This window comes from Lolium perenne, chromosome 7 (assembly GCF_019359855.2).
Source record: "Lolium perenne isolate Kyuss_39 chromosome 7, Kyuss_2.0, whole genome shotgun sequence".
Taxonomy (NCBI): Eukaryota; Viridiplantae; Streptophyta; class Magnoliopsida; order Poales; family Poaceae; genus Lolium; species Lolium perenne.
The window spans coordinates 234,057,512-234,071,503 of record NC_067250.2 but is presented as its reverse complement, the minus strand read 5'-3'; the positions used below and the strand labels follow the sequence as shown (position 1 = coordinate 234,071,503).

Sequence of the window (13,992 nt, the reverse complement as noted above, 5' to 3'; positions counted from 1 at the left end):
GAGCCGATGAGGTCGGCTTCGAGGATTGCTTTGACCTCGTCATACTTCTTCTTGAGCTCCTCGGTCAGATCCTCGTACGTGACTGGAGTGTCGTCCGCCATCTCAGATGTAGATGGCGATGTGGTTGATGTCGAAGATTGTCCCACCGGGCGTGCCAGAATGTGTTGCGGTCAGAAACCCACCGGTGAGCAGCGACGGGCAACACAGGAGAGCCGGGAACAACTTAGGGCTGCGGCTGGCCCTGGTCCCTCCGAGCGACGGCCCGCAAAGACTCCGGCACGCACGTCCGATGCTGGTGCAAGGGCGTGCCACCTGACCTATACCTGGTCAGGAAGGTGATGGAGATGCCTCGCTTAGTTTCCTGCATGGCATACACGTAAACATTAAATACGAGCCTCGATCGGCTCAAAGAGCCGATCCACCCATGATTCGCACGAGGTGTACGAATATATGGTGGTCCTGCTTGATCAGAATAAAGCTAAAACGATCTACGACGATTTAGGGTTTTCACCGCATAATCGGAACATCCTACTCGTGATTGAGCCTCGCGGCCACGCACGGTGTTCGTAAGCCGATCCTAGACAAGGCCTAAAAACCAACACGAAGTTGATCCCCGGAACATCCTGTCTAGGGCTAGCAAACTACACCCTACGCGCCGCTGGATCCTTCAACCCTTTGTAAGGCCTAACTATGCAGATATTAAACTAATCCTTGAAGATCAAGGAGCAACCATAACGGATCGGATCTACTAAATAATGATCAAGCGGGGTGCCGCCCCTACACCTAAGATAGGTGTAAGGGCGGCTAGATGTCTAAGGGTTGCACGACGACAGCATATGATACGAAGAACAATGCTAACCCTAACACATCTAAGATAACTACGTTGCTCGCCATCAAAAAGGCTTCAGTACGAGCAACGCATGAACAACGAATAAACTTGTACTGCCTAGATCGCAAGATGCGATCTAGGCAGCATGATGCTTACCCGGAAGAAACCCTCGAGACAAGGGAGTTGGCGATGCGCCTAGATTGGTTTGTGGTGAACGTGATTGTTGTTTATTTCATAAACCCTAGATACATATTTATAGTCCGTAGACTTTCTAACGTGGGAATAATCCCAACCGTGCACGAGCCAAACTCTAACTAACCAACACGTATCCTACTATATTACAGATACACGGGCAAACTAGCTCAAACTTTGCATATAAGGCCGATTCACGTATATTCTTCCATGAATATTCTTCAAGCCCATCTTGATCGCGGCCCACCTCTGACTCGGTCAAATTCTGGTGATAACAGGAAGTCACAGTGTCACATCACGCCTGATGTATCGATCATGATGCAAGTCGACCGAAAAATATGGCGATGAATACCAATGCTCCAAACCAGTTATTTGAGACAAATCTGCATAGCAAGGATGCAACTTAATCAGATCAAGAACATGATAGCTGTGTAAGAAACCAATGGTCATATAATTTGTTCTAAATCAAAATGATTTAAATTTAGAAAATCATACTTCCTGTTGCAATCTGCGCGATCAGTTAAGTCAACAGTTGAAATCTGCCATGCCAGCTGTGCAGCTGCAGCTGCAAGAATTGGGTAGTATGGCCAAGCTGTGGAACATGATTAATGTAAAAAAGTCAATATATGTTACTTAAAAATAAAATTAATTCAATTCTCATAATGACCACTAACCAAGTCCAGCATTATAGCCACTAAGTGCTAAACCGCCAATCGTTGCAGTACCAAAGGCACTAATCCAGTGCTTGGTTGAATCTCCAAACCTTATGGCTGTGGACTTAACTCCTACTTTGAGGTCATCTTTTATGTCCTGACATGCATTATGATATGATGATAAGATACCATGTCAACCGAATAAGATGTTTTTGCTCAATTTTGATATGAAAGAATACCTGGTGTGCATATATGGTATCATACGCCAATGTCCAACATATCCCAGCAATATACATTGGAAGGACGATGGTGGGCTCTAAAGTACCTTTGATAGCAGCCCATCCTAATAAAGCTCCATAGTTGAACGATAATCCGAGATATGCCTGAGGCTGTTCAAAATTGCATTGGAAGTAACTTAAGTGATCACTCTTTGAAAGCAAGATTATCGTTAGTATAACCTTATCACGTACCCAAAATGTGAGCCTCTTCATTAGGGGATATGAATAGGCCAATGGAAACCAAATGAGCCCAAGAACACGGCTACATAGAAAAAGAGACTAATTTAGAGGGGATATTTTATAATGATAGAAGCAAAATGTATCTCAAAAACTATATTTCGTTGGATTTTCTGGAAATTAGTGCGTCAAAATGGATCAACAGAGATACATTAGAATTGCAGGGTTTGTTTATATGAATTGCACACAATTCCATATGGTAGACTGTTTCTTAGGTTCGACTTTGGAGCATCCGAAATAGATAGATTTCGTTCCACTTGCAAGAGCAAAAAAAGGAATTACCTTAAGTTGTTCAGTTGGAGAAGAAAACCCACTCCCAGTCCTAGTAGTAGTTGAACTCCGAAGAAGCACAATCCTTGAGTAGGAGTTAGAGCGCCTGATGCAAGCGGCCTGCTTTTGGTGCGCTCAACCTACATGAGAAACATGTTCACAATCACTTCCTTGTTTGAGTCACTTCAATATGCAAGTGAGTCATTGTTAGAATACATGTACTAACTTCAATTTAAGAATTGAGCTAACTTATCCCATAAAATCATTACTTTCGAAATTTTAGTTTATTTAAAAACTAATTAGGGTAGAAGGTACCTTAATAGTGACCTACTTGCATCTCCAGAAAATATATCTAGTATTTTGGAACCTTGCTCAGCATATTTCTCTCTATGTGGGACTAAGTTGTTTGTTTAATCTACTACTTATAGTATTTAGCATCACATATGAAACTTCAGTTTGCTAAATTACTATTTCAAAAGTAATCATACAATACACACATAAATGCATTTGATCCTTGTATGTATCAATGGTTCGAAAAACTTCAATGTATTTTCCATAACAGGAAAATTCTGAAGGGTGTTGTATGCAACTAGAAGAAAGTATAAAGAAGATACAAAAATAACCTTGTTATCAATGTTGCGGTCGAAAAGATCATTGACCGTGCAAGCGGCTCCCCTCATGGGGATAGTTAAACATCCGAAGAGTGCGAGCATTTTCAAGTCAGGAAGCGCCCCTGGCATTGCCGCCATTGTTAGTGACCTACGAAGCAAAGGTTATAGGAGGTTAACAGACAAATATGCTTTAAACTAATATAAGAAAACAATACCAAAATGCATTAAAATGTCTCCTATGAAGCTTTAGCAAACCATATAACGGTGCTTTGTTTTTTTATTATGAACCATATAGAAGATTTCTGTTGTAACTTGGCAATGTTAAAAATGACCGTGAGCTCTCTTGCATGTGTATGAAAGTGCAACCAAACAATTAGCAAGAGCAATCATCAATGTATTTTGAGAAGTGATGTTCTAGAACTTATATCGGATAGTGAGCCCCCCCTCCACCATATCATGGTCGCCGGTAACCCATGATAGGATATGCCCACACAAAGTCGGCGCTGTGGGGCCCGTTCTGGTGTGTGCGGTGTGGGTGGCTTATTGACTTGTGTATTTGCGGTGGAGAACCTGAATGATCAACTCTTGTCATCGAGGTCAAGGGATATGGTTGGCAGCATCAGTAATGTCGGCTTCCTCTCTTAATTGGGGCATGTTGCCCTATTTTTGCGTGATCTAGGTGTTTTAGCCACAGGTTTGGTGTCCTTGTTTTAATGTCGATGAGGCGCAATATAACAAAGTTTATACATACTGGCAAGGGGGTGCATGACCGCATGGGTCAACTTAGGAAAAACTCCACCATGATTATTTTGAAGCACCAGCCGGACACAAGGCAACATATTATTGGGAGGCGGGAGTTGCTGGCACCGTGATCTTATTTTGGGTCATTGTTGTTCTGCCATTGGGGCTTGTCTCTACGTTAATAGGTTGACTGTTGGCTAAACTCTACACTCTCTTCTTGGAAATGAACACTTTTGTTACTGTAGTGGTTGTAGCTGTTTTCGGCAAAAGCTGGATTTTCTTTAATTAAGGATTTTCCCTTTGTAGTTGAATAAATTGGACACCGTTTGCGAGTTTGTTCACATGGCTTTAGCTAGTTTTATGCTAGGTAGTTAGGCAGGTGCACAAGCTTCGTAGGATGGCGCGTGACCAGTTCGTGCTGCTTTGTCAGCAACATGGCGATTGGAGACGTGGGATGGCACGTTCGATAAGCTCGTTCCGTTAGCTATTTCCTTGTTCTTTCTCAGCTATAAGCGGATCATTCCATAGAAGAGGATGAGGGAAAGAGGGTGGAGAAGTGAAAAAAAAATTCAATTTTGAATTTTTTTGCATCGAAATCTAAAACCTCAAGAAAATATGTTTTCCTTTTCGATTTATCGGAATGTAAAAATTCGGTAAACAGCCGTAGGATGTTGAAATCGGATGTAAAAATTCCCGTACATACATTTTCATATAATAAACTTTTTAATCGGAAGTCGTATGTAACCAGAAAAGCCAATTTACCGAAACATGACGCTGTTTTGCATAATATATCGAAATTCATGTTTGTTAAGTTTCCATAAACTAGATGACATAATACATGGCCATTCCGAAGGATTTCATATTTCATATTTCATATTTTCTATTTTCTATTATTTTCTTTTATTTTTAAAAACTAAAAAAGGCGATATCGATTCAGGAGGGACGGTGTAAATCCTTGGAATTAGTAGCATGCCAAAATAGGACACGCTACTAATAGACTGATTAGTAGTAGCATGCCAAAATAGGGCACAGTACCAATGTTTTGGCTCACCCGCGCCCGTCGGCCAAATATGTTGGAAACATGCAAGCAAAGTGGCACGCGACCGGTATGTACATAGCAGTCGCGTGCCTCCATTGGTGCTTGTTGCAGGTACTTTTTTGACCAAGTGCATCTATGGCCCACCTAGCTAGTATTCGCGTGCGCTACTTTCCATTCCGCTACTAGTACACGCACAACAGTCGCACGTGTCGTTTTTGACTCGCGGCTACTAATAGCAGTCACGTGCGTTTATACTGGCAACGTCTCCCTATGACGTTTTTCCTACTAGTGTAAGTAAAGTTTGATCAAAGTTTTGAAAAAACTAGATAATATGTAGAAATCATATACAAATATATTTCATGATGAATTTAACGGAGTTAAGTTTGGATTGTACATATTAACATATTTTTCTAAAACTTGGTTAAACTTTATGTAGTTTGACTTTTCGAAATAAAATATAAACTTTATTAAAACGGAGGTAGTACTACTGACAAGCTAGAACGTCGATCGCAAGGTATATGCATTTGAACGGAAGGAGTAGTAGTAAGCAGCATACCACATGCATGGCCAAGCGAGGAGCCAGGACCCGATGGGCTTGTCGAGACGAGCGAGCATCGCGTACGGGCGTGCCGCCTCAAGTGACCTCTGCACCCACGACACCGGCGGGGGGCTGCTCTCCTTCTCGTCTTCCTCCGTCTTCGTGTCTTCCTCCGTGGGCTTCTCGTCTTCCTCCGTCTTCTTGTCTTCCTCCGTGGGCTGGGAGGGGGCCAAGATCGTGCGCGATCGTGCAAGAAGTTGGCGGGGAGAAGGACCCTGCCGACGTAGTGGGAGGATGCCTCTGTGGTGGCTGAGGCGGTGCATGGCCATGGCCTCGGAGGAGGTCGAGATCGCGTGTGGTCGTGCAAGAAGCTGGCTGGAAGAAGAAGGACCCTGTCGATGTAGTGGGAGGGCGCCAGCGTGGCGGCTGAGGCTGAGGAGGGCCATGGCCGTACGTGTTAGGTCCTTCGTACGTGTACGGGGGTTTGGCACCACGGAATGATATGGTTGTAAATCTGAATCTCAAGCTAACCAAGCAACTGAAAGCATGATATTATAGGGCGCACGCTAAGCCGCCGAGCGACTACCATGTTTTTCTCCCGCCGGTCGACCGAGTAGTTCCGCTGACCGGGTCCGCGCACAGTGTCGTAGACCACATGTTAAGACTTTTGTTGTTCGAATACCACATGTTAAGACTTTTTACTTTTCGAATACCACATGTTAAGACCAAAGACTGGACCACTGCTTTCTCGTACCCGGTACCGTGGCGTTTCTTACACAAAAAGCTTATTTTTGTCTCTCCCTAGACTCCGGCGATTTGCACAAAAATAACCCAAAAGTTAAAGAAAAGCACAGACCGACCCTCCGGCGAAACTATTTCACCAATCTAACCCTTTTGTGTGGCGCCCCTCCCATCGGCGCCACACATGCCAGTGTGGCGCCCCTCCTGCCGGCGCCACTCTCCCAGCCGACGTGGCGCCCTCGACGCTGAGCTGGTGCGCCGATCCGACGTGGCAGCATGTGTGGCGCCCCTCCCATCGGCGCCACACATGCCAACTTATATCAAGTTTTGGGTCGAAAACATCCAGGGGCTCCGGACGTCTGGGACTTAGACGTTTTGGCGAGCCTCTATGTGTGGCGCCGATGCCACGGGCGCCACAGTAGCATGTGTGGCGCCGATGCCACGGGCGCCACACATAGAGCCTCGCCAAAACGGCTAAGGACTTATCGTCCGGAGCCCCTGGATGTTTTCGACCCAATACTTGATATAAGTTGGCACGTGTGGCGCCGATGCCATGGGCGCCACACAGTGCAGTGTGGCGCCAGTGTGGAGGGCGCCACACATTGACTTGTGTTAAAATCATGAAAAATCCTACCAAACAACAGTTTTCATTGGACACAACAAGTATCAATCTCAGAACATACACAACAAGTAGCAATCTCAGAAGATGTCACAACTCGATACTTATGAAGATATAGTTCACAACAGCACGTAGCACATCCTAGTGTCGTCCTCGACGTGCCGTCCTCGCGGGCTGCATTCGGACGGCCATCCTCTTCGTCCGCTGCCGTGGCTCTTGTTGCTGCTGCTCCCGCTGCTCCTCCTGCTCCTCCTCCTCTGAAGAGAACGGCTCATCGTTCCTCATCCTCGACAAAGATGATCTCCGCGGCGGCCCTTCATCCTCCTCAATGACAACCTTCTTTCCTCGGTTGACATAATCTTCCGGAGTGTACCGGTTTGGAGCCTTGCCCCTTGGCTTCAACTGGTAAGCTGACCGTGGGGCTTGCTTGGAGGTATGCTTTGACTCAGAATTTCGTCGTCGTCAGGAATCTTCACAAACATGAAGACATGAGATTACAAAAGTTGAAATTAGTAAGAACATGTTTGACAGCAACAATATAGTCCATACCTCCCGCTCTTCAGAAGAGGACGATGTAGGAATTTCTCCTTCGCGGCAACCTAGCAAGTTGGCTAACCGCCGCATCTTTCGTGCAGTGTTCTGCGTCATGGAACTCATGGTTACAAAGCCATCAGAACATAATAGCGTACATTCAAAGTTGGTGATCATACCTTAATGAAATACCGCAACGGTCCGACAGGCTTTTCATCTCTCCCGCTCTGCTCCCACATAATCTCGCACTCGTGAGCTGTTTTTTGGATCTCCGTCCGCTGTGACAAACATAGCATACACAATTTAAGAGAGCACATGGCAATCTAGATGATGTACTAGTTAGTGAGAGAATCCATTACCACGAAGTTCAGCTCGGAAGCAATAGAAGTCGATCTCCCTCTGCGAGCAAAGGTGTCGTGCTGGCTTTGCGCAACCTCATCGAACTCGATGGGGTCGTCCAAGATGTTCTCAGCATACGTGTGCTTCACTAACTCGATACACGTGTTTTCATGGAACCACTCGAGGTAGTTGTTGAAAGCGGCCAAGTCGTGAGGCACAATCTCCTCAGAGCCAGCATTCCGTGCCGCTTCCAAACAGTGTAGGAACGTTGCGACGTGGCCGCTATGATGAACTGGCCAATTTGTGATATTCCTCTGCCGCTGCCTATCAAGCCTGTAAGAATCAATAAGTTAGTTTGTACCTCTTCTATCAAGAATCTTGCATCGGCATGATTCCAGAAGTTTACCTATGAAGCGCCTTGTCCGTGTCTTGCCACTGAGGTGAGCACTCCTGATACAGCCCAAACTGTCTCATCACTCTGTGCGGCTGGTGGTGTTCAACAAGCCATATGCATATGAGTGGGCAGCGCATACGCCAGAACCGCGCCTCCTCCGTGCACTTGTGGTTGAGGTCAGTCATCCCGGCACCAATATGGTAGTAGCTACCATATGGCTCCCATTCCACCTGCAGCATACAAATATTTCAGAATTTAGAACATGCCAGTAGAATCAATGAAAACTAGGATTGCAAAAGAGTGATCGGTTACCTGCTCAGCGGTAAGAGTGTCCAACTCCGCAGTGTACTGCCTGTACATGACCATTGGATCGCTCGTCATCTCCGAGTCATTGTCCCAAAGGTATGCCCAAGTGGGCTCCCGATCAAGGTTCTCATGGTGATGAGGCCATGGCCTCTCGTTGAGTACCCTGGGACGCCCAACTGATAGGCGGTCCCAGCTCCATACGGAAAGTAGGAGCATGCATCCACCAATACCGCCGCTCCCAGTCCTGCTCCTAGTCCTGCGACAAGCTTTATCCAACTGCGCACATAAGACATTTGGTTAGTACTTTGTCTAGCACACTACTATAGGAAAATAGTACATAGAGCAAATCATCACCTGCCGGTAGAGGTAGGCAAGTGCCGCTGTTCCCCAACTCCACCGGTGCTCCAACACCGTAAGCGCCTTCAACCAACACCACTGGGCCAGCTTCCCCCCACTCTCAGGAAAGAGAGTCCTCGAAATCATGTACCATAAGTACACGCGGGTGTACGTCCTCAGAGTGTCCTCGTTGGCCTCTTCCGGGCATACTCCAAAGTTAGTCCTGATCCAAGAGAAAGACGCGCCGGCGGGAGCTCTCTCCTTTGGATCTGCTGGCAGCGGAGGAGCACTGCCAATAAGCGCCTCCATCTGCTGGCGCCACCCATCAGAAGCTGTGTTCATACACAGTGGCTCGCCCTGAATAGGTAGTCCAAGGATCATGGAAACATCCTGGAGAGTAGGGGCCATCTCGCCGGCCCTCAAGTGGAAGGTGTGAGTCTCCGGCCTCCACCGGGGTCGACAAGGGCGGTGAGTGCCGAGGGGTTCATGTTCGCCCCCCCACGGCTTACAAGGGATATGAACGGCAGAAGACCGGTAGGCTCGATGAACTCCGTGTACCTCTCGTCATACGCTATATCCACTGTGCCATGGTAACGAATCTTCAAAGGGTGAAGATCCGTTGTCCTCTCCGTCATATGAACAGCCCGGTGATCCCTTTCATACTCTTGATCCAGGAGCCACACCATCCTACATGTTTACACAAATACAACATATTATGAGCCATTCATAACAAATATGAGCAACACATACATGAGAATGTATCCAAATAAGCCATCACACATACATCATATACATACATATACATTCATATCTAGGCATTCCTAACAAATATGAGTTATTCCATCACAAATACTAGGCATATGTAACACATTTGAATGCATTTGCTAGGCAAATATTAGACAGTTCAACACATACATACGTAGGGTTTCAACACATACATGTAAAATTTCATATCTAGGGTTCCAACAAATCTTTGGTTCAAACACATATACTACAATGTAGATTCCACCAACATTAATTTCCATATCAATGGTTCATATCCAAATCCACCAACATAAATTTCCATGTCTAGGGTTCATATCCAAATCTACCAAATCCACCAACACTAGTGGATGAATCGGAGGGAATCGAAGGGGAATACCTTGAGGAATGGATGAGGAAGGAGTTGGCCGGATAGATCTGACGAATCCTTGGTCGATTTGGTGGGGGGCCGAAGGGGAGTCGGGCGGCGGCGGCGGTTTCCTGGGAGCAGAGAAGAAAGAAGAGAGAAGAAGAGGTGTGGCCGGGCTGGGGCGGGCGCCACACTTAAGTGGATGTGTGGCGCCCGTGGCATCGGCGCCACACATGCTACTGTGGCGCCCGTGGCATCGGCGCCACACATAGAGGCTCGCCAAAACGGCTATGTCCCAGACGTCCGGGGCCCCGCGCACCAGCTCAGCGTCGAGGGCGCCACGTCGGCTGGGAGAGTGGCGCCGGCAGGAGGGGCGCCACACTGGCATGTGTGGCGCCGATGGGAGGGGCGCCACACAAAAGGGTTAGATTGGTGAAATAGTTTCGCCGGAGGGTCAGTCTGTGCTTTTGTTTAACTTTTGGGTTATTTTTGTGCAAATCGCCCTAGACTCCACCTCCCATTTGGTATTAGATGTAAAGAAATGGAACCCAGCGATACAAAACAAGAGAGACTAATAAAAAAACACAAGAGAGATTATTGCACGGACAAAATAAAATACAAAGCATTTCCGGAAATACAGTATACAAAAAGTGCTACCCCTCTGTCCAAAAATAAGTGACTGGACTTTATTAAAATAAGGCTATATGTACACATTGAAAACACATTTTTCTTGTCCCCGAGGATTCGTGTGAGGATACGAGTAAGATAGTACCAGACTAAAATACAATCACGATGTGTATCAAATGTCCTTGATAAAATCGTAAGATATTATATGCTATGCATCGGAATACTAGCAACGATTCTTCTACTGTCCCACATCCATATATATGTAGATATGCATGGGAAAAAGGTTGACACGGTGCCGACGGTCGATTAAGAGTATGTACTATGCATACACCATACTTACGCAGTACATACATATATATATACTTAGTAGTACACGCCAGCGGCGGGCCCAGGATTTGGAGAGTGTGTATTCAAATTCCAAAGAATAATTTTTTTCCCATGTATACTATGATTACAACATCATATAGTTCTTATATATTATAATACATAGAAGATATGAAACAATTCGGGCCAAATATCATAGATTCATACAATAAAACATAAACGAAATTGATTAACCTCCAATTATTCAACATAACAAAGAAGCATCTGTAATATAGAGAGGATATAAAATAGCAAAATGACAGGAAAGCTTAAAGTTATAGGTCAACTTTCCGATTCTTTAAGGCTTGAAAACTAGTGACTATATCCTCATCCTTAACTTGCAAGAAGAAGTCTCTCTCGATGAATGTAACCAAGCAACCGTTCAAGAATATTTGACCCATCTTACTTCTTAGCTTGTTTTTGATGAAGTTCATTAAATAAAAGACCCTTTCAACACCAGCAGTTGCAACAGGCAGAACTAGCACTAGTAGAAAAAGAGGCTTCCATCCGTCCCCATTAGTCCCCAAAATATAGGAACCGTGACTAAAGGGGTCTTTAGCGCGGTTCGGGAGGTGACCCGCGACTAAAGACCTTGGCCCAGCGCGCTCGGTGGCCAGCTGGTGGACAGGAGGAGCTTTTGTCGCGGTTGGCCAGGCCAACCGCGACTAAAGGTCCTCAGGCCTGGCCCGAAGGCCTTTAGTCGCGGTTGGCCTGGTCAACCGGGACTAAAGGCCCATCCCTATAAAAGGCAGCTCAGCTCACTTCACTTAGCCATTCGGAATTCGTTTGTTTCTTATGTGTCTCCACCAACTTGAGGAGCTGGGGCGCGCACTTCCGTGCTGGGTCGCTGTAAATACCAAGGCCGACAGCCGTGCCATCCTTGTTCTTTGGCAGTGCCTTTGCTAGCTACTCGATGTCGGCTTCGAAGCCATACCCCATTAAGAGCTGGAACGCAAGGAGCGATCCATAGAGGCGCGAAGTGCATTTCAGTACCTCGACAGTGTCGTTGGTGTTGACAAAGGCGTTCACCAGCTATCCCAAGGTTTTCTTCTGATCCAACTTCAGGAATATCAAGGCGAACAACTTTGCCAGAGCTCCCTTGAACTTTTGTAGTAGTTCTTGGATTTGGTCGCTGGAGTCCACGGCAAAGGAAATAGCATCGGACATGGAGTCGACCCGAAGCCTGTTTGTGCGGTCGACGGGCATGTCGGTAGCGCCTGAAACAATATGAAGATTCATATTGTAAGTCAAAGCAATCTGGCAAGTAAAGACAAATAAAGGTCCCGAAGTAACTTACCCAGGAGGGTCTTGATAGATTTACGGAGGTCGCCCCCCTTCTTATTTGCTTGGGTCTGGGCCTCTGTCCTCTGCTTCTCTTCCTCCTCTAGCTTATCCTTCACTGGATCCAACTCCTTCTTCAATTTTGTGGCTTCTCGCTGAGCTTCGATCGCCAGCTTGTTCGCACTCTCGAGTTGTTCAGATGAAGGCTTGGCGGCTTCTCGGAGCTGCGTGTTCTTGGCTTCAAGCTTGACGAACTGGGCGGCAAAATCCACTACCATGTCCACTATGGCTTGAATAGGCTACAGCAAAGAAACAAAATACCGTTTAAGCACTTGAACGTCCGTCAAGCCAACACTCGGCTGCAAGCAGCTAACTGTAGGCTCAGGGGCGGCTCGGGTATGGACTATCATAAAAGGGAAAAATATAACGACGCATACGTGTCCTTCTGAAGACGATGGATTGGGAGCATCTGCCGAAGGAATAGCCGTTGGAGGATTTTCCTTCTACTTCTTTAGTATCCTCTTCGGTGGCGGGGGACTAACTGGCACCTCTTCCAACAAAATTGTTATCTCAACCCTCGTCGTCACCGTCCTTTCGGAGCTGGTCTTCGCCTTCTTCGAAGGTGGATGACCCATCTCCACGCCGGAACTGCATAAACAAATATAACTACATCAGCTACACGGATGAAGATTGTTAGAAATTTCAATAAGACATACAAGTAAGGAAGCGTACGAGTCGGACGACAAATCATCCTCGTCAGCGAAGAAACCTGACGGCTTCTTGGATGGTGGAGCGGTCGACGCCTCAGGAGCTGCCGCGCAAGAGGAATTCGATCAACATCATCGTCATTCTGACTACTAGGGCTTGACTCCACTGTATCAGTTAATTCATCGACAGTTCCCCTTCGGCGCTTGGCAATAAAGGCCACGGCGTCATCGGCTTCTTCTTCTTCTTCCTTTTCTTCTTCGTCTACGGATGTGTCGCTATCTTTGACCACCTCGATGTTTTCCTCAATATTTCCTGCGAGATCATCATCTTCGGGAGCCATGCGATTCTCAGGTGCAGGAAGATAGAACCTTACGATGGTGGAGGTTTGGCAAGACAAAGGAAAATTCATCAGCTCAAAATAAAAGTATCTGGTACAAGCATCGAATCAAGTATGGAACAACCAAACAATAAAGTCACCTTGTGAGATGACGGAACTCATATGGATTTTGGAGGGCTACTAGGGAAATGGAGTCTTCTTGGCTGAAGTACGTTAGGCGCCTAACTTCATCAAGGAGTTCCTTTTCTGATAGATCTGCAGCATTGATCTAGGTCACATCATTGGCGCCAGTATACAACCACATCTGGTGAGCCCTGGACATCACCGGCTGGATGCGACGCCTCAAGAACAAAGCAGCGACCTCGGTGCCGGACATCGTTCGGCCGCCAGCATTCTTTAGGTCCAGGACCTTCTCGTACAAATTGCCGGATATCACCTTTTCTTCTGCAGTCAAAATATTCCTCCAAGACATATTCGGCGTGGCCTCTAGGACATCTTCGAATGCTGGCAGGTTGGACTGGTGACCCGAGACCGGTCGGTCCCTAAGGTTGAACCACTTCGATCACCATCCTTGAACAGATTCTCTCATCGGGAAGTTGAAGTAGTTACCTTCCTTCCGAGCGATGAAGCAGCCCCCTCAGACAACATGGGGTCCGCCACCCCAACTGTGGCGCTTGACAAAGAATATCTTCTTCCACAAGCCCCAATGAGGGTCAATGCCGAGAAAAGCCTCGCAGACGGTGATAAATATCGCCAGGTGTAAGATGTAATTAGGCGTCAGCTGCTAGAGCAGAATGCCGTAGGAGAATATGAGGCATCGAAGGAATTCGTGGCTGGAAGAGATAGCCCACGGAACAAAAAGGCAGGGAACATGAAGGTAAATCTAGCAGGAGGATTGGGGCGAGATTCAG

At 46.5% G+C, this 13,992-nt stretch overlaps 1 protein-coding gene across 1 annotated transcript; it reads right to left on the bottom strand.

Annotated features, from left to right (window-relative positions):
* Window positions 1–1,033: 1,033 nt before the first annotated feature.
* Window positions 1,034–5,925, bottom strand: LOC127313965 (4-hydroxybenzoate geranyltransferase 2). The gene is made up of 8 exons (XM_051344435.2): window positions 5,407–5,925; window positions 3,083–3,218; window positions 2,472–2,599; window positions 2,145–2,214; window positions 1,914–2,063; window positions 1,696–1,831; window positions 1,517–1,613; window positions 1,034–1,404 (listed from the first exon to the last, which is right to left on the bottom strand). The coding sequence occupies exons 1-8, from the start codon at window positions 5,832–5,834 to the stop codon at window positions 1,335–1,337; spliced, it is 1,215 nt and encodes a 404-aa protein (XP_051200395.1). The 5' UTR covers window positions 5,835–5,925; the 3' UTR covers window positions 1,034–1,334.
* Between the last annotated feature and the right edge of the window lie 8,067 nt (window positions 5,926–13,992).